The following is a 21,069-nucleotide window of genomic DNA, read 5'->3' on the forward strand; positions in this document are numbered from 1 at the left end:
CCTTCCCTTTTAGGGTCTTGAGAGAAAAGAACCCTGGGCTGGAAGACAAGACAGCTAAAGTAAGGTTCTCCTGGGCATCTCTGTCTAGCCTTAGTATGAGGCTCCTTCCGTTGAGAATGGAGACAAAATACAGTCAAGTCATGAGTGGTACTATTCACAAGCCCTGTCCTCACCTACAAATTTAGAAGATACCAGATGATATCAGGCATCTTGGCTACATGGTTTATTGTTCCTACTCACACAATTTTGCCAGGGAGAGACGTCCAGAGGGTAGGGAACAGACTTAGGGTCACTCCAAGAACCATTTCATTCGTCTAGACTCTACAGCTGCTAACCCTAGCAGCCCCTCCCTTCCTGAGCTGTTTTCTGTGTAATGAGGGAGGGGGGTGCAGGGACCACCAAGGTACGCAAAGCCTGCACATATATGCTGCATATGGACATTTGCAGAGCCAAAGACACAAAGCCACTTACACGTTCCCTAGTCACCTCTTCTTGCCCCTGTGGGCTGGGACAGAGCCAAGCTGTAGCTACTTACAAAGCCAGGACTCTGGCCTGTGGCCCAGAGTGTAGCCACTGACCACTGGGACCAGAATCTTTTTTACTTGTTCCCCACCAAACCCTCAGGCTTGATTAGATGATAGCCTAGGAGTAGGGGTAAAGGGAGTTCTGGCCTCCCCAAAGTCAGTGTTATCGAGAATATTATATATTCAACACCAGGGCTTCAAGAGATAGGACAGAGAAAAAGATACCACAGTACCTCCAGTATGGTGGGGGTCAGACTCAAGCACTGCTCATCTCTGGCTTATGGAGGTGCTGGGGATTGAGTCTGAGACCTCAAGTACTTTGCATAGCTATTATGCTATCTCCCTGACCCAGAAATAACTTCCAATACTTAGATATCTTCATCACCCCAAGAAGAATCTATAGGCCAGGGTGGGGAGATAGCATAATAATTATGCAAAATGACTCTTACACCTGAGGCTCCACAGGTTCAGTCCCCTGCACCACCATAAAATGGAGTTGAGAAGTGCTCTGGTAATAAGTAAATCCATATGCCAAGTGTGAAACTGAGCATTAATTTTGTTCTGAGAAGAAAACAAATGTGGCTTTGTTGTAGCTGGAATTTTTCTTTCAGCCTTTCACTCCAGATTCCTGAGGGTTAGCATTCACACTCCTGTGGAGTTAGAATGTGTGACTAAAGCTTGAAAAGCACAGTTTTATTTTATTTATTTATTTACCCTTTTGTTGCCCTTATTGCCTTTTTATTGTTGCTGTAGTTGTTGTTGCTATTGATGTTGTTGTTGGATAGGACAGAGAGAAATGGAGAGAGGAGGGGGAGATTAAGAGGGGGAGAGAAAGATAAGACACCTGCAGACCTGCTTTTCACCACCTATGAAGTGACTCTCCAGCAGGTGGAGAGCCAGGGGCTCGAACTGGGATCCTTAGACTGGTCGTTGCACTTCGCGCCACCTGCACTTAACCTGCTGTGCTACTGTCCGACTCCCATATTTATTTATTTATTCCCTTTTGTTGCCCTTATTGTTTTACTGTTGTAGTTATTGATGTCGTTGTTGTTGGATATGACAGAAAGAAATGGAGAGGAGGGGGAGACAAAGATAGACACCTGCAAACCTGTTTCACTGCTTGTGAAGTGACTCCCCTGCAGGTGGGGAGCTGGGGACTCGAATTGGGATCTTCATGTCAGTCCTTGCGCTTTGCGCCACCTTCGCTTAACCCGCTGTGCTACTGCCCGACTCCCTGAAAAGCAGTTGTAGTGATTGCACATCTGCCCCAACTCTAGGACCTGATCTCATGAGTCCTCAGTGAGCAGGTACTATGGTCAACAAGTCAACAGGGTCAAGCATTGGCTGCTGTCTCTCTGTTCTTCTGCTCCAAAGAGTAATGAACCTCTGGAAGTGCCCTTAGTCTCTCTGCAGCCTAGAAAGAAAGGAATACGGACAGTTAAGGAAAGGAAACATTGTCAAGAATAGAGGTATGTTTTTAGTGTGCAAGAGATACTGGGGGAGTGGTTTATGGGGCTAGGAATGTGGAGACGGGGCTACCGGAGTCAGCAGGAGAAAAAGGACTTGACTGGCTCCTGAGCCCCTAAAAGTGCCCAGGTTAATGGGATTCTGGAGGTTCTCACATCATGGTTGTTGAGATCTTTTGTGAGAAATGGGAGACAAACGGGAACCCAAGAACCCAGGGTGATCTGAGCCCTGACCTGCTCAGGAGTGAGGTCTCTCTGAGCCTGGGCAAGCATTTCGTAGCCAACCATGAACTTCCGGATAGTGGCAGAACGCAGGAGTGGAGGGTAGTAGTGGGCATGAAGCTGCCAGTGGTCCCAGTTGGTCCCAGCTTCTGACCCCATGGGAGCCCCTGAAATAAAAAATGCAAAGATAGCTGGAGAGAGTTCTTTAAAAAAAAAAAAATTAAGGACAGGGATAGACAGCACAATGGTTATGCAAAGAGACTCTCATTCCTGAGGCTCCATAGTCCCTGATTTAATCCCCTGAGTTTAAGAGTGCTCTGGTAAAAATATATATATGGGAGTCGGGCGGTAGCACAGTGGGTTAAGAGCAGGTGGCACAAAGCACAAGGACCGGCTTAAGGATCCCAGTTTGAGCCCTCGGCTCCCTACCTGCAAGGGGGTTGCTTCATAAGCGGTGAAGCAGGTCTGCAGGTGTCTATCTTTATCTCCCCCTCTCTGTCTTCCCCTCCTCTCTCCATTTCTCTCTGTCCTACCCAGCAACAACAACAATAATAACTATAACAGTAAAACAAGGGCAACAAAAGGGAATAAATAAATATTAAATATATATCTAGCGGGGCCAGGCGGTAGCATAGTGGGTTAAGCGCACATAGCACAAAGCCCAAGGACCAGCGTGAGGATCCCAGTTTGAGACCCCAGATCCCCAGCTGCAGGGAATCAGGTCTACAGGTGCCTATCTTTCTCTCCCCTCTGTCTTCCCCTCTTCTCTCTATTTCTCTCTGTTCTATCCAACAATAATAACAACGATAAACAACAAGGGCAACAAAAGGGAAAAAACAGCCTCCAGAAGCAGTGGATTTGTAGTGCAGGCACAGAGCCCAGCGATAACCCTGGAGGAAAAAAAAGTATATATATATATATATATATATATATATATATATATATTTGTTATTCAGCCCATCCCCTAGCCCCAAGTCAAGCTAAATGTCTGAAAAGGACATCTCCTCTCCCAGCTTCCATTGCCAGTGAGGAGACCAAACATTGGACAGAACAGCAGGAGATACAGTTTCACTGTTAAGAGTCTCAGTATCCCTAAGATCTGTATCCCTGTTCAGAAAATTTCTGGAGCAAAAGTTTCAAAGCTGCTTAGAGCTGCTGTCTACTAGGTCAGGCCCCAGGAATTCAAAAATGGTGTTAGGGCTTAAAATGGGTATTTGAAGAAAATCTCACCATGCCAGCCCATGGAGTAGGGAAAAGAAGTCTCAAATAGGTTGTCGTACTTGGTCAAAAGCTTCTTCATGATAGAGGCTAGATCTGGAATCAGATGTTGACTCAGCCTGGGGCCCAAGATGGTGGCCCTACCAGAGCCAGCTGCATCCAGAGCCCAGCCCCACGACCCCAGTGGGAGACTCACCATGGCGCTCAGCTGGGGTTAGCTCGGGCAGTCGCCGAACATGTCGACGGGGCAGCAGCAGTGTCTGAAAGGGCCACACAGCCCAAAAGGGGACCAAAACTATCCAGTGCTCACTGGCTAAGACAAGGCGCTCCTGGATAGACCAAATGGAGACGAGATTATCCAGGTGAGTGTGGGAGTCAGAAAATAGACAAGGAAAGCAGAATCAAAAGGTCCAATGTGGGTTCAAGCCCCTGGTCCTTACCTGCAGGGGGAAGCTTTGCAAGCAGTAAAGCAGAGTTGCAGGTGTCTCTCTCTCTCTTTGTAAGATTTTATTTGTTTATTAACAAAAAAGATAGGAGGGGAGAAAGACCCAGACATCATTCTGGTACATGTGCTGCCAGGGATTGAACTCAGGACCTCATGCTTTTGAGTCCAATGCTTTACCCACTGTGCCACTTCCCAGACCATTCTCTATCTCCCCATTCACTATCAATTTCTCTGTCTCTATCAAGACCTTTATTTATTTATTGGATAGAGGCAGCCAGAAATCGAGAGGGAAGGGGGTGATAGAGAGACACCTGCAATATTCCTTCACCACTTGCAAAGCCTTCCCCCTGCAGGTGGGAACCGAGGGCTCAAACCTAGGCCCTTGTACATTGTAACATGTGTGCCCAGCCACCACCCGGACCCAATCTTTCCTTTCTTCTAAGTCTCTCTGCTACTCTCTTCTACCCTTCTCCTTCACACACCTCTCTTTTGGGGTGAGGTTAGAATCTTTTGGGGGGGAGTCGGGTGGTAGCACAGTGGGTTAAGTGCAGGTGGCGCAAAGAGCAAGGACCGGCTTAAGGATCCTGGTTCGAGCCTTCGGCTCCCCACCTGCAGGAGAGTCGCTTCACAAGCAGTGAAGCAGGTCTGCAGGTGTCTGTCTTTCTCTTCCCTTCTATGTCTTCCCCTCCTCTCTCCATTTCTCTCTGTCCTATCCAATAACAATGACATCAATAACAACAATAACTACAATAATAAAACAAGGACAACAAAAGGGAATAAATAAATAGATATTTTAAAGAAATCTTTTTGGGGACAGAGACCTTGGCATTCACCCACCTTTCTCAGTAACTCCTGGCGGCCATATTCCATTAGCAGGGGTTCTCCATTCTGAGTCTGATAGGCCCGCTGAGATCGCTCCTCCCGCTGGGCAATATCTGGCAGAAAACTGCTGGCCCACACCTGTCAAGGGGCAAAAAGAGCAGGTCCTTCACTCCAAAGTTTCCAAGTAGCATGTTTCCTCTGCCCTTGTCCCCCTTCCTACCAGTTTGGACTCAGCCTAGCAACCGAGGTCCTGACACACTTACCTGGCAATGGGGGTGAGGGTTGGAACAGCCCATCATAGTTCCTTTGTTCTCAAAGATCTATCGAGTAGGAGTAAAGAGCTTGAGTAATCAGAAAGATATCATGTTTACCCCTCCTGATCACTCCCTATAGAAACTGGAATGCTACCCCCAGAACCAAAACAGTACCATCCCTTCCCTGCCTTCACAGACCTGCACCCAAGGGTACTGAGCACCCAGCTCCTCTGTGACTGAGGCCCATGCATCGACGACAGCCCGAATCTCAGAGACTGACATGAGTGGCAGCGTCACATCCGACCAGGGGTGGAAGCACATGACCTTACTAGGTGGTGGGGGAGGGAAGGATGGAGGGAGGGATAAGAGGTACAGGGCTTGGCTGTGCTAGGGGCAGTGCCCAACCACAGTGCTCAGCGCAGACCCTGCGCTGAAAGTTGTGAAAGGGGAAAACCCATAGTTACCACACTCCTCGAGCAGCCTCTGCTTGGAAAAGGGGGTGATCACTGGGTACTGAGATAAAGGGAAATCATTCACTGCAACAGAAGTCCCCTAAGAGCCCCACCCCATCCAGACAGTGGCTTACGTCACATTACCTGGACTGGGTGCATCAGGTTGTAGAGCTGGGAAGTCATTATCAAACAGGAAGGTGCCGTCGTAGTCAGGGTTCACCTACTGACAAGGATGGGTTAGAAGCATTCACTGTGCCCATACCACCAGTCTTTTGGTGGGCTTCCAGATTGGACAAGGGTGAGGGAGATGGCATAATAGTTATACATAAAGACTCATGCCTGGCGTTCCAATGTCCCAGGTTCAATCCTCTGCACCACCATAAACCAAAGCTGGGCAGTGTTCTGATTTTTAAAAAAGTTTGACAGGCTCCAAAGGATCAGACATCAAAAAATTCTAGGGGGATATGACCCAGAAGAAGGTCTATTGCTGCCGTAGTGGGTGAGGGGCAGCTCTAAGGGGAAGCTACTCTCCCTTGCTTACATTGAAGATGTAGATTAGAAAAGTTTATCTTGGGACCAGGTGGTGGCGTACCTGGTTGAGCGCACACATTACAGTGCACAAGGACCCGGGTTCGAGCCCCCAGTCCCCACCTGCAGAGGGAAAGCTTCATGAGTGGTGAAGCAGAGCTGCAGGTGTCTTTCTGTCTCTCTCGCTCTCTATCATCCCATTCCTTCTATATTTCTGGCTGTCTCTAGCCAATAAATAAAGATAAAAATTAAAAATAAATAAATAAAAGTTTATCTTTAGGGTCAGGTAGCACCACTGCCCCATGCCTGAGTTACCAGAGATCCCAAATTCAATCCAAAGCCCCACAATAAGCCAGAACTGTGGAGTGTTCTCATAAAAATAAATGAATGAATAAATGTGTCTGGGGAGGTGACTCGGTGAAGACGGACTCTCAAGTATGAGGTTCCAGAAGACGGACTCTCAAGTATGAGGTTCCAAGTTATAGCCCAAGCACCACATGTGCTAGACTGATGCTCTGGTTCTTGTTCCCTCATAAGTAAACAAATAAATCTACATTGTTTTTTATTTTTTAATTTGATTTATTTTCCCTTTCGTTGCCCTTGTTTTTTATTGTTGTTGTTGATGATGTTGTCATTGTTAGGACAGAGAGAAAGGGAGAGAGGAGGGGGAGACAGAGAAGGGGAGAGAAAGACAGACACCTGCAGACCTGCTTCACCGCCTGTGAAGCGACCCCCCTGCAGGTGGGGAGCCGGGGGCTCGAACAGGGATCCTTATGCCGGTCCTTGAGCTCTGAGACACCTGCACTTAACCCGCTGCGCTCCCTCCCAATTACCTATATTTTTTAAATTTTTACTTATTTATTATGGATAGAGAAATTGAGAAGGGAGGGGAGATAGAAAAGGAAACAGACAGGCAGATCCCTGCAGCCCTGCTTCACCACTCGTGAAGCTTTCCCCCTACAGGTGGGGACCAGGGGCTTGAACCTGAGTTCTTGCGCATTGTAACATGAGCACCTAACCAGGTAGGTCACCACCTAGCCCCCAAGAAATAAATCTTTATAAAATTAAAGCTTACCTCTCCATTGGCCCGTGTGGCCCCAGGACACAGAGGGTTGTGGGGGTCATGGCGAGGTACTGTCTTCAGAAGTGGGGGTTCTACCTGCCCCTGCCAGGGCCGCTTCATGCGGTGAGCTGACACCAGCACCCACTCATCCTGCAGCGGGTTGTAGCGGATATGCTGATGGTCTAGGGGCAAAGAGTCATCACCAGCCAGCAAAGCCCTCCGCCTCTCTCCCGTTCAAATCCCCCGCCCAGAGTAGGAAGCTCCCCGCGCCCGGTGGCCTGCAGCCCTAACAAGGGCGTGTCCCCTCCCCTGGAGAGCCCGCCGCCCAGGAGGAAGGGGAGAGAAGCTCCTAAAGAATGGGTGCGTTTGCCGCCCCGCAGTTACCGCTCGCCCGGAAGGCGGTAGCCTCGGCGTCCTCCTCTGAGGCCTGCTGGTGCTGCTCGGGGGCCGCTCCGCTGCCCGCCATGAGGTCTCGGGAGCAACAGCTGGGACCTGCGAAAAGCCTTGGGTGTTGCACCTCTGCCCCGCAGACACCTCTGCCCCGCAGGTCCGCCCTGCTCTGGCCGCACACGTGACGGCAGCACGTGATGACAATCGGGGCGGGGCTCAGAAGGGCGGAGCCTGGTAGGAGGGTGACTTTGAGAATCCCGGTCCACCTCTGGGGGTCAAAGCCTCTACATTAGAAAACCCCACCCTAAATAGATAGCATAATGGTTATGCAAGCAGACTCTCAAGCCTGAGGCTCCAAAGTCCTATGCTCAATCCCCTATATCACCATAAGCTGAGCAGTGCTGTGATATTTAAAAAATAATAATAAAGAAAAAAAAAAAAGAAAACCCTCAAACCTGGGGTTCCAGTGGTAACGCAGCGGGTTAAGCGCATGTGGCGCAAAGCACAAAGACTGGCAGTAGGATCCCCGTTCGAGCCCCGGGATCCCCACCTGCAGGGAAGTTGCTTCACAGGCTGTGAAGCAGGTCTGCAGGTGACTTTCTCCCCCTCTCTGTCTTCCCCTCCTCTCTCCATTTCTCTCTGTCCTATCCAACAACGACGGCATCAGTAACTACAACAATAAAACAACAAAAGGGAAATAAATAAATAAATATTTAGAAAAAAAACCTCAAACCTGTTTCCTGTAAGTCCCTCATCTCCCGGAAGCTTACCAGGCTGGCCATTGATTCAGCAGATTTTTTTTTAAATTGTAAATACAGTTGTTGATACATGTGCAAAACGTCCTAATTTTCTGCAAAACACTCTCACTCCCAGCCTAGCTTCTCCTCCATCATCGTACAAGTAAGAGATGGTTAGGTTCCTTCAAAGGAACATGAATAGAACAATCATTTAGTACAAAAAAAATTATACATTATCTATATTTATTTTTATAAGTAAATATTTATAATATTTAGATAATTTATTCTTATAAATTATCTAAGTTTATCTATAGCCACCTGTGGTCAGTAGTTCTGTATTCTTTAGGTCAGATAATAGTTACTTGCAATGCTTCCAATAGAGACCTTCTGACTCTTTTTCTTTAGACAACAGGGACATTGTGAGCTCTGAAGCCCAGCCCAAGGATAGAGGAGACAGTTCTGTGTCAGGTATAAAAGAAGGGGGGACGCGAAGCACAAGGACCCAAGGACCGAGTAAGGTTCCCAGTTCGAGCCCCCGGGACCCCACCTGCAGGGGAGTCCCTTCACAGGTGGTGAAGCAGGTCTGCAGGTGTCTGTCTTTCTCTCCCCCTCTCTGTCTTCCCCTCCTCTCTCCATTTCTCTCTGTCCTATGCAACAACAGCGGCAACAATAATAACTACAACAACAATTTAAAAAAGGCAACAAAAGGGAAAATAAATTAATTAATTAATTTTAAAAAAGAAGAAGCGGGGAGGGATGCATGCTGCTGCCTGACTGCCACTGTTGGCTACATGCCCTATTGCAAAGGAATAAAGGCCTTGTTTTCCTTGTTTTAACTCTTTATCTTTTGCCTTGACGAGTAATTTTAACTGGATGTCATTTACAACATGCACCAGGTCCTGAAAGTACACACACACACACATACACCTCCACTTCCCCAAAATCTCTTATTTTGGTGCAATACACCAGCAGATATTTATTATCCACCAAGTGCCAGGTACCTGGGCTCCATATAGATCAAAGGAATGCCCCCATGTGTGCAAGTCTGCCCACCCAGAGCTTGCACTCCAGAGGCCTGTAGACGTATAATCACGATTTCACTTACCTGCACTGTGGCTGTGCTTGTGGGAGCTCTTAGGGCAGAAAAAGTGGGGTTAGACCTGCTTCAACAGAACCCTGGCTTTAGGTGTTACCTCAAACCATTACCATATTCCATTCCCACTAGGGAACAGAAACAGTTGTGAAGAAACAAAGACTAGTTAACCATACTCAACCATCACAACCCCCCCCACACACACCCAAATAAATAACAAGAGCAACAAAATGGAAAAAAAAATAGCCTCCAGGAGCAGTAGATTTGTAGTGCAGCCCCAGCAATAACCCTGGAGGCAAAAAAAAAAAAAATACTATTAATCTCTGGAGTAGGTCACCATATCAACAAAAGCAAGACCAAAAACCACATGGTTGGGGGCTGGGTGGTGGTGCACCTGGTTGAATGCACGTATTACAATGCGCAAGGACCCGGGTTTGAGCCCCCAGTCCCCACCTGCAGGGGGAAAAGCTTCATGAGGGGTGAAGCAGGGCTGCAGGTGTCTCTCTGTCTCTCTCCCTCTCTATCAACCCCTTTCCTCTTTATTTCTGGCTGTCTCTATCCAATAAATAAAGATAATTAAAAAAAATATATAAAAACCACAAGGTCATATCAATAGATGCAGAGAAAGCTTTTGACAAAATACAACATCCCTTTATGATCAAAACATTACAAAAAATGGGACTAGATGGAAAATTACTGAAGATAGTGGAGTCTATATATAGCAAACCTACAGCCAACATCATACTCAATGGTGAAAAACTGGAAGCATTTCCCCTCAGATCAGGTACTAGACAGGGCTGCCCACTATCACCATTACTATTCAACATAGTGTTGGAAGTTCTTGCCATAGCAATCAGGCAGGAGCAAGGAATTAAAGGGATACAGACTGGAAGAGAAGAAGTCAAACTCTCCCTATTTGCAGATGACATGATAGTATACATGGAAAAACCTAAGGAATCCAGCAAGAAGCTTTTGGAAATCATCAGGAAATACAGTAAGGTGTCAGGCTACAAAATTAACATTCAAAAGTCAGTGGCATTCCTCTATGCAAACACTACACTAGAAGAAATTGAAATCCAGAAATCAATTCCTTTTACTATAGCAACAAAAACAATAAAATATCTAGGAGTAAACCTAACCAAAGAAGTAAAAGACTTGTATACTGAAAATTATGAGTCACTACTCAAGGAAATTGAAAAAGACACAAAGAAGTGGAAAGATATTCCATGTTCATGGGTTGGAAGAATTAATATCATCAAAATAAATATACTACCCAGAGCCATCTACAAATTTAATGCTATCCCCATCAAGATCCCAAGCACATTTTTTAGGAGAATAGAAAAAATGCTACAAATGTTTATCTGGAACCAGAAAAGACCTAGAATTGCCAAAATAATATTGAGAAAAAAGAACAGAACTGGAGGCATCACACTCCCAGATCTCAAATTGTATTATAGGGCCATTGTCATCAAAACTGCTTGGTACTGGAACATGAATAGACATACTAACCAGTGTAATAGAATTGAGAGCCCAGAAGTAAGCCCCCACACCTATGGACATCTAATCTTTGACAATAGTGCCCAGACTATTAAATGGGGAAAGCAGAGTCTCTTCAACAAACATGAGAAACAATGGGTTGAAACATGCAGAAGAATGAAACTGAACCACTATATTTCACCAAATACAAAAGTAAACTCCAAGTGGATCAAGGACTTGGATATTAGACCACAAACTATCAGATACTTAGAGGAAAATATTGGCAGAACTCTTTTCTGCATAAATTTTAAAGATATCTTCAATGAAACGAATCCAATTACAAAGAAGACTAAGGCAAGTATAAACCTGTTGGTATGCTTCTAAATCCTGCTTATAAGACCTTCTGTTTTGATCATCACATTAGGTTCGCTTGTATTACTTATGATGTATTCTATTTACATAACCACTGTTAACTAAGCACCCCCCGCCTCCAGGACATTGCTTTAATCCTCACTGGTTTGTGCTTTTTCCTTCTCCCTGCCCCCTATCGTACGTACTTCCTTTTTTCCTGACTCTTCCACCTCAGGAGAGAGGCAGGAGAGAATTGTGTTGCGATTAGAAGAGATTAGATTGTTGAACCACATCCCCGCTCGTCAATAAAAAGATACTGCTTCCCAGCTCAGTCATGAGTCCCTAGTCTTCTCTCTCTCCTGCCTGCCAGGCTATCCCAGCAAAATGGCGCCTGAACAAGGACAGGAATCTCGGCTCCACACACATGCAGCAGACCAAAGGAGACCAGATAAGTAAAGTCGCCATGGCCTGCCTTTCTACTTATGAAGAGGTTTCCAAAAGCCTCTACCCTTTCTTCATGAGACAGTTTCTCTGTCTCTGGAACATTTTGCTCTGGGCCACACTTTGGTTCCCACCTGCTGCCCGCCCGCTGGACCCTGCTCACCCCTGCAGGGCACGGGACACTGGGCATGGGCTCCCTCCACGCTGCTCAGCCACTGGGGGCAGAGCAGCAGGCAGGGCTGCAGCCCATCCTGGCCCCCTGCCCTCCTGCTATGATGCCTGGACTGATCCCGGACCCCTCAGTGACCACGGGCTCCCTGCCGGGACTGGGCCCCTTGGCCAAGATCCCCAGCTCGGCTCTGATGGCAAAGGAGCTGTAATACGCAGACATCCGTGCAGTGATCGCACCCCTGCACTTCCTGGAGGTGAAGTTGGGCAAGAGGCCACCGCCAGACAATGCACCCCCCAAAACCAATGACGTGACCTGGCACTACCTAAAGAAACAGATTCACAGGTTCCAGCTCACTCTTTACAGAAAAAGTGGAATTCCAGTGGCTGATCTTCCCCATCGAGGCAGATGTGCAGCGTTTCATCCCCTGGCATCTCATCCATGGTTATCTACTTTGGACTGAGACTTCTATTGGACTTGCTGGTATACCCTTTGGACACTTTACACAACTTTACAGCAGCTTCCCTTTACGCTGCTGGGTTTCTCAAAGACTGACTGCAGCCAGCTGCCTTGGGACTCTATAGGCCACCCCACCTCCTTGCTAGGTGCTGCCCAAGAGTCAGGAAACACCCTTTGAGGCATGAAATGCCCCCAGAGGCAAGAGATGCCCACAGAGGCAGGATTTGTCCTTTATCCTGATAGGCCTTGCCCTTTGAGGCAAGAAACGCCCCCCTCAGGCCTCCCCTTGGCATCACACTGGTTCTTGCTGCTCTCTTACTTGCTCCTCCACATCTTATGCCAGTTCTTTTGAAAATGCCTATAAGATATAGGTTTCTGTTCACCCCACACTCCTGATACTATGGCCATTAGTTAAAAAGAAAGGGGGAATTGTTGGTATGCTTCTAAATCCTGCTTATAAGACCTTCTGTTTTGATCATCACATTAGGTTCGCTTGTATTACTTACGATGTATTCTATTTACATAACCACTGTTAACTAAGCACCCCCCTGCCTCCGGGACATTGCTTTAATCCTCACTGGTTTGCGCTTTTTCCCGACTCCCCGCCCCCTATTGTACGTACTTCTTTTTTTCCTGACTCTTCCACCTCAGGAGAGAGGCAGGAGAGAATTGTGTTGTGATTAGAAGAGATTAGATTGTTGAACCACATCTCTGCTCATCAATAAAAAGATACTGCTTCCCAGCTCAGCCATGAGTCCCTGGTCGTCTCTCTCTCCTGCCCGCAAGGCTATTCCGGCATAAACCTATGGGACTACATCAAATGAAAAAGCTTCTTCACAGCAAAAGAAACCACTACCCAAACCAAGAGACCCCTCACAGAATGGGAGAAGATCTTTACATGCCATACATCAGACAAGAGTTTAATAACAAACATATATAAAGAGATTGCCAAACTCAACAACAAGACAACAAATAACCCCATCCAAAAATGGGGGGAGGACTTGGACAGAATATTCACCACAGAAGAGATCCAAAAGGCCGAGAAACACATGAAAAAATGCTCCAAGTCTCTGATTGTCAGAGAAATGCAAATCAAGACAACAATGAGATACCACTTCACTCCTGTGAGAATGTCATACATCAGAAAAGATAACAGCAGCAAATGCTGGAGAGGGTGTGGGGTCAAAGAACCCCCCTGCACTGCTGGTGGGAATGTCAGTTGGTCCAACCTCTGTGGAGAACAGTCTGGAGAACTCTCAGAAGGCTAGAAATGGACCTACCCTATGATCCTGCAATTCCTCTCCTGGGGATATATCCTAAGGAACCCAACACACCCATCCAAAAAGATCTGTTTACATATATGTTCTTGGCACAACAATTTGTAATAGCCAAAACCTGGAGGCAACCCAGGTGTCCAACAACAGACGAGTGGCTGAGCAAGTTGTGGTCTATATAGACAATGGAATACTACTCAGCTGTAAAAAAAATGGTGACTTCACCGTTTTCAGCCGATCTTGGATGGACCTTGAAAAATTCATGTTGGGAGTCGGGCTGTAGCGCAGCGGGTTAAGTGCAGGTGGCGCAAAGCACAAGGACCAGCATAAGGATCCCGGTTTGAGCCCCGGCTCCCCACCTGCAGGGGAGTTGCTTCACAGGCGGTGAAGCAGGTCTGCAGGTGTCTGTCTTTCTCTCCCCCTCTCTGTCTTCCCCTCCTCTCTCCATTTCTCTCTGTCCTATCCAACAACGACAACAACAATAATAACTACAACAATAAAACAACAAGGGCAACAAAAGGGAATAAATAAATAAAATAAATATTAAAAAAAAAGAAATCTTCATGTTGAGTGAAATAAGTCAGAAACAGAAGGGTGAGTATGGGATGATCTCACTCTCAGGCCGAAGTTATTATCCTAAGAAAAATGGGAAAATCTGTGGACTACTTTTTGAGCATCTGGTATTATGTAGTACTTGGTCTCATTGAGTGTGTCATTGTCCTCTTTATATTAGGAGAATGGAATCTGCCATACTGTGGACTGGACAGACTGTTTCTCCAGCTAATTGGGTTGTTTGGTTAGGGGGGTCAAGTTTTTCTCACCAAAGCTCTGCAAATAGAAAAAGCAGGACTCGTAGCAATAATGAAGACTATGGATGTGGTCTTTGTTTTTACCTTTCAGGTTATTTTCTTTAATGATGTGCCAACCTGGTGGACAGTGGGTGGTGCTCTCTGCATCATAGCCAGTAGTACTGGAGCTGCCATTCGTAAATGGTGTGAGAGTTGCAAATGAAGAATCACTGCTGAAATGTACAATCTAACATATATGTACATCCAGTTCAGACATACTATACACTCACTCAGGAAACCTGAGTTTACTGATTACAGCTATTAAATTACATAATGAAAGTACTATTTTCAAATATGTTTTTAATTAGAGATCAGATCCAGTTGTTTTGTTTGGCAGGTTTTTTATCAATTATTTTTTGTTCTAGCTTGTTGCTGGGGTGGCGTTGGATAGAGAACTGTTCAAAGTTGAAGAAAAGCTAAAAAAAAAAATTTTTTTTTGCCTCCAGGGTTATTGCTGGGGCTTGGTGCCTGCACTACGAATCCACTGCTCCTGGAGGCCATTTTTCCCATTTTGTTGCTTTGTTGTCGTCATTATTATTATTGTTGTTGTCATTGCTATTGTTGTATACAAAAGAGAGAAATCGAGAAAGGAGGGGAAACAGAAAGGGGGAGAGACAGACCTGCTTCACCGCTTGTGAAGCAAAACCCCTCCATGTAGGGAGCCGGGGGCTTGAACTGAGATCCTTATGCTGGTCCTTGTGCTTCGTGCCATATGCGCTTAACCCAATGCACTGACCCCCAGCTAAAATTTTTTATAATCACTACATATATAAAATTTCTACAGTGTATTTTTGATATTGCAGACTACATGTGGGAAGGTAATTTCAGACACTTTTACTAATATAGAAGTTAAGAAACTTTGAGAATAATGCTGCTATAGTTAGTATGTTGATAATTCATTTGAAACATAATTCCATTTAGGAGGCCTAAACTTAGACTTGGAGTAGTTGCCTACTTACTGGTGTTAATAATGCAAATAAATTAGTCTTATTTTCAAGGCTTTAAAAGTGATTCGTATTCTTTTAACCTATATTTGTAGCTTTTCATTTTAATGCTGAATTTTTTTTTCATTTTAAAAAAAGATTAATTTATTTACTAACACAAGAGAAGAACCAGAGTATGGGCTGGGGTAGGTAGTATAATGATTATGCAAATAGACTTTCATACTTGAGGCTCCAAAGTCCAAGGTTCAATACCAAGCCAGAACTGAACAGACAGTGCTCTGGTAAAAAAAAAAAAAAAAATCTAAAACATGCAATGCCAGGGAAACCTATGTCTTTTTTAAGTCCAACCCTGAAACCACTGCACCACCTACCTTCCAAGTTGCTAGACAGTTTGTTATTGCTATTATTTTAGCACTTTCTTTTTAAAAATATTTTACTATTGTATTTTAGTGAGAGACAGACCGTAACAGAGAGACAAAGACAGACACCATAGTGCTGTTTAATGCTGAATTTTTTATATGTGAACTTTTAAAGTTTTTAAATAAAAAAATTTGGCTAATGGTTTTCTGTTTCAATGTCATTAACAATGATAGTTAATCCTTCTATCATTTTAGTTGTTTATTTTTTAAATTGCCCACTTTTTTTTCTTAGTTTTCTAAGATTTCAGATCACAGGAGGGAAAATTTGGCATTGCTACTGTGCATATTTCCATCCTGAAGTGTTTTCCCTTCACTTAAAATGTGATTTTTTTTTTATAAGTTCTCTTTGAGTTTATTGTATAACACCAAATAAAATGTTCTCAGGGTTGTATTAGGTTGAATCATATGAAATTGTTTAGACTATATCTTTTTCACTTACAAAATCCATAGTTTCTATGGTTCATCCTAATGGATACCTCTCTTACTCTCCAAACCAAATATTTAGAGGACTTTGAAATATGTATTTTAAATATTTTAAGGTACTTAACAGTATTCCTACTAAACTCAATTTTATGTAATCATTGTTTTGTGTTTTATGTTAAATGTAAAGACCTATGAGTACATGATTGATAAAAAAAATTACAGTTAAATGCCAGTGCTGCATTATGACATTATATCATGAATTAAACAATACATGTTTATAACTGCACTTTTATTAAGCCATTACTCTGAAGTTGAGAGAATTTTAATATTTAGGAATGCTTGAGAGGTTAATCAGGAAGTACAGAGTACACACAAAAGATTGTTTTGTCACAATGAACCCTTTTTTTTCTTTTATTTATTCCCTTTTGTTTCCCTTGTTGTTTTATTGTTGTAGTTATTATTGTTGTTGTTGTCGTTGTTGGATAGGACAGAGAGAAATGGAGAGAGGAGGGGAAGACAGAGAGGAGGAGAGAAAGATAGACACCTGCAGACCTGCTTCACCGCCTGTGAAGCAACTCCCCTGCAGGTGGGGAGCCGGGGTTCGAACCGGAATCCTTATGCCGGTCCTTGTGCTTTGCGCCACCTGCGCTTAACCCGCTGCGCTACAGCCCGACTCCCGAACCCTTTTTTAAGTGTGGCGCGGAGACTTATCACAAACCTAGTACCAAAGGACAAGATGCACTAGTGGACAGATTGCTGACCAGGAGCTTGAAAACCGGGCTCTCTTTTTTTCCCTTCCTCCAACTGACTTTGCAGCCACGGAGAGGGAACAAAGTGGCATGATTCCGGGGTACTGGAAACCACAAGATAAACATGACCCATCTACTTGGAGCTTCACTTGTGCTCATTGAGGGGGCGGTGAGTTAAGTAATTTAACTGGACCTTCACCACTCCAGGCTAACTTTTTCAGAGAGAGACAAACCACAGTACTAAAACTTCAGGGACTGGGGACTCAAGCCTGGGCCATAGGCATGACAAAACAGGTGCCTTCTCAGGAAGGGGAAATAGAAGGTGAGGCGATTGAAGCCATTGCGGAGAAGCCGGAAACTACTAAGGGCTAAACCAAATCTCCCCGAGGTGGGGGGGGTGAGACCAAACCAATGTAACAGAAAGATCATGTAAATAGACCACAACGTCAAGCAATGTAACAGAAGCAGAACTAGATCCCAGAAGCTGAACTAGATGCATACCAACAGGGCATATTCTGTATTTCATCATTCCTGGGCCAGTTTTCTCATTCAAAGAAAGAGACAGGGAAAGCAAGAGATATTAGAGTACCAGCACTTTACCAGTGACACTGAACCCCCAGTGGTACCAGAGCCCAACCCGGAGCTACACATTGACAAGGCATATGCCCTATATAGTGATGGATCTCTCCTGCCCATACCTGACTTTCTTATTATATATGTATTTATTTATTACCAAAGCACTGCTCAGTCTGGTTTGTGGTGGCGTGTGGGGGATTGAACATGGGACTTCAGAGCCTTAGGCAAGAAAGTGCCTTTGCATAAACATTATGCTATCTACCCCCACATGACTTTCTTCATGTATGAGAGAGAAAGAGAGAGAGAAAGAGGAAATGAGAGCATCACTCCAGCACACGTGGAGCTCAGAATGAAACTCAGGACCTCATGCTTGAAAGTCCAGCACCTTATCCATTGAACTACATCCTAGGTTGCTTGCAATATTGTTTTTTTTACATTTTTATTATTTATTTATTTATTCCCTTTTGTTGCCCTTGTTGTTTTCCTTGTTATTGATGTCATCGTTGTTGGATAGGACAGAGAAATGGAGAGAGGAGGAGAAGACAGAGAGGGTGAGAGAAAGACACCTGCAGACCTGCTTCACCACCTGTGAAGCAACTCCCCTGCAGGTTCCTTCCTCTGGTCCTCTGGCTTTGTACCACGTGTGTTTAACCCACTGCACTACCGCCCAACCCCCCCCCCTTTATTTTTTCTTTTCTACCAGAGCACTGTTTAGCTCTGGCTTATGCTGGTGTTGGGGATTGAAGCTGGGATGTTTGGTGCCTCAGACATAAGAATTTTTTTTCATGATCATTATGCTGACACTCCAGACCCTGACATTTTAAAATAATTGTTTATCTCATGAGAGAGAGAGAGAGAGAGAGAGAGAGAATGAGAGAATCAGACATCACTCTGGCACATAGAGTGCCAGGGAATCAAACTCAAGACCTCTTCTTGCAATTTCAAAAATCTATCACTGTGCACCCTCCCAGGCTACTAAAGACATTTGTAAAAGTTTATTTATTACATTGAAACAATTTTCACATGGATATATATATATATATGAGAGAAACACCCCAGAACATCACTCTGGTACATGTGGTGCCAGGGACCAACATGAACCTCAAGCATGTAAGTTCAATGTTCTACCAGCTGAAACATTTCCCCAACTGCACTGATACTCTTTTTGTTTTTAATATTTATGTGTTTGTTTTTGAGATAGGGGAGGAGAAAGAAAGAACCAGATCATCATTCTGGCATGACTGATGCCAGGGATCAAACTCAGGACTTTAGGTTTGAGGGTCCAACACTTCGCCTATGGCATCACCTCCCAAGCTCAACTCCTTAAAGAGTTATCTTAAAAAATTAAAAAAAAAAAAGTGGGGAGAATACAGGTCCATGAAAGATGATGAATGACATAGTGGGGGTTGTATTGTGAAAAAAAAAGAGTTAAAAAAATATTTTTAATTATCTTTATTTTTTATTAGATAGAGGCACCAGAAATTGAGAGGAAAGGGGAGATAGAGAGGAAAAGGGACAGAGACACCTGCAGCCCTGCTTCACCGCTCATGAAGCTTTCTCCCTGAGGTGGGGGACAGGGGCTTGAACCTGGATCTTTGTGCACAGTAACATGTGCATTCAACCAGGTGTGCCACTACCTGGCTCCATTATCTAAGATTTTTTACCAAGGAGGTGGTGCAGTGGATAAAGCATTGGACCCTCAGGCTTGGAACCCCATGCCACAGTTTCAATCCCTGGCATCATATGTGCCAGAATGATGCTCTGGCTCTTTCTTGCTCACTTGATCCTCTCTCTCTCTCTCATAAATAAATCTCAAAAGAAAAAGCCATCTAGGGACAGGGGAGATTGCATAATGGTTATGCAAAAAGACTATCATGCCTGAGGCCTCAAAGTCCCAGGTTTAATCCCTTGCACCACCATAAACCAGAGCTGATCAGTGCTTTGGCAAAAAAAAAAAAAAAAAAAAGCCATCCAAATTTTGTCTACAGCATGAAAGATAGATAGCTCACTAGCTAGGTAGTTCACTGGGTTGTAGTCTCTGTGCTACATGAATATGCCACAGCACTGGAGGAAGCTCCACAAATGGAAAGATGGTGCTCTGTTGTCTCTGCCTCTCTCTCCCTGTCTAAACTTCCTTCCCATTTGACAGTGGAGAACAAATGTCTCAAGATCGTCCCAGGGGGAGTCAGGCAGTTCTTCTTCTAGCGTTTGCAGTAGCACAGCGGGTTAAGCGCAGGTGGTGCAAAGTGCAAAGACCAGTGTAAAGATTTCGGTTCGAGCCCCAAGCTCCCCACTTGCAGAGGAGTCACTTCACAAGCAGTGAAGCAGGTCTGCAGATGTCTATCTTTCTCTCCCCCTCTCTGTCTTCCCCTCCTCTCTCTATTTCTCTCTGTCCTATCCAACAAAGACAACATCAATAACAACAACAATAATAACTACAACAATAAAACAAGGGCAACAAAGGGAATAAATAATTAATTAGAAAAAAAAAAGAAAAGAAAATAAGATTACCCTAGGATGTGTGACCAAACAAAGACTTGGACTCAGATATTTAGGATTTTTCCCACTGCTCCGAAATGCCTCTGAGGCTTCAGTAAGACTTGAGACAGAGGGAGTCTGGCGGTAGCGCAGTGGGTTAAGCGCACGTGGCTCAAAGCACAAGAACCAGGGTTCAAGCCCTAGGTTCCCCACCTGCAGGGGAGTCACTTCACAAGTGGTGAAGCAGGTCTGCTGGTGTCTCTCTTTCTCTCCCCCTCTCTGTCTTCCCCTCCTCTCTCCATTTCTCTCCATCCTATCCAACAACGAAGACAGACAACAATAATAACTACAACAATAAAACAACAAAGGCAGCAAAAAGGGAATAAATAAATAAATATATTTTAAATAAAAAGACTTGAGACAGAAACGCAGTGAGCTAATGAGCTAAGAGCTGGACAGTAGTGGGGAGGCACTAGCCTCAAGTCAGCTTGGCTGCAATAACTAGGTCATTGGGGGCAGTAGATAGCATAATGGTTATGCAAAGAGACTGTCATGCCTCAGGCTCCAAAATCTCAGGTTCAATCCCCTTCACCACCATAAGCCAGAGATGTTAAAAAAAAAAAAAAAAGTGATAGCTCAGCAGGTTAAGCACACATAGCGCCAAGCGCAAGGACCAGTATAAGGATCCCAGTTTGAGCCCCCAGCTCCCCACCTCCAGCAGGGTCGTTTCACAAGCAGTGAAACAGGTCTGCAGGTATCTATTTTTCTCTCCCCCTCTTTGCCTCCCCTCCTCTCTCTATTTCTCTCAGTCCTATCCAACAACAGAAACATCAATGGCAACAATAGCAATAATGACAACAACAAGGGCAACAAAGTGGAAAAAATGGCCTCCAGGAGCAGTGCAGGCGCCAAGCCCCAGCAATAACCCTGGAGAAAAAAAAACAAAAAAAAAACTAGGTCATTGGTCACTTACCTGATCTCTGCCCTAAGGTCCCCACTGAAACCAGAAGAGGCAACTAGAAAGAGGCAAAGATGGGGAGCTGAGAAACTCACTTTTACTTGTCTCATAAGCTGGTCATGATGTCTGGAGGATAGAAGATCTATTATTCCATTCTCTTTATTGTATTTACAATTTGAGTGGCTGGATTTTGGAGGCAGTCTGATTTTCTCAAGAACACCATTGTGCTCTGGTAGCTGGAACAAGTTAGCATATGCAAGAACCTCTAGTCCCCACCTGCGGAGGGATGC

General features: G+C 44.8%; 1 protein-coding gene and 1 long non-coding RNA gene across 3 annotated transcripts in view; one reads left to right on the forward strand and one right to left on the reverse strand.

The window, feature by feature from the left end:
• Positions 1–21,069, forward strand: part of LOC132540843 (uncharacterized) — a 207,079-nt gene that overhangs the window by 175,403 nt on the left and 10,607 nt on the right. The window lies entirely within an intron of this gene.
• GALT (galactose-1-phosphate uridylyltransferase) lies at positions 209–7,541 on the reverse strand. Of its 2 annotated transcripts, none has more exons than XM_016188049.2 (11): positions 7,379–7,541; positions 7,007–7,176; positions 5,548–5,623; positions 5,416–5,464; positions 5,150–5,279; positions 4,961–5,017; positions 4,713–4,835; positions 3,627–3,759; positions 3,443–3,526; positions 2,225–2,379; positions 209–1,938 (listed from the first exon to the last, which is right to left on the reverse strand). In XM_016188049.2, the coding sequence occupies exons 1-11, from the start codon at positions 7,458–7,460 to the stop codon at positions 1,858–1,860; spliced, it is 1,140 nt and encodes a 379-aa protein (XP_016043535.1). In that variant the 5' UTR covers positions 7,461–7,541; the 3' UTR covers positions 209–1,857. The 2 variants fall into 2 exon arrangements, with proteins under 2 accessions (XP_016043535.1, XP_060055236.1); XM_060199253.1 differs by having other exon boundaries at positions 7,007–7,144; positions 7,379–7,528.

This window comes from Erinaceus europaeus, chromosome 10 (genome assembly GCF_950295315.1).
Source record: "Erinaceus europaeus chromosome 10, mEriEur2.1, whole genome shotgun sequence".
In the NCBI taxonomy this organism is placed as follows: Eukaryota; Metazoa; Chordata; class Mammalia; order Eulipotyphla; family Erinaceidae; genus Erinaceus; species Erinaceus europaeus.

Excerpts from the sequence above, each read along its gene's own strand:
- GALT (XM_016188049.2), bottom strand. The coding sequence starts at position 7,460 with ATGGCGGGCAGCGGAGCGGCCCCCGAGCAGCACCAGCAGGCCTCAGAG. Across the intron at positions 5,624-7,006 it reads CCACACGGGCCAATGGAGAG|GTGAACCCTGACTACGACGG; the intron begins GTAAGCTTTAAT and ends CCTTGTCAGTAG. Across the intron at positions 4,836-4,960 it reads ACCCTCACCCCCATTGCCAG|GTGTGGGCCAGCAGTTTTCT; the intron begins GTAAGTGTGTCA and ends GCCCCTTGACAG.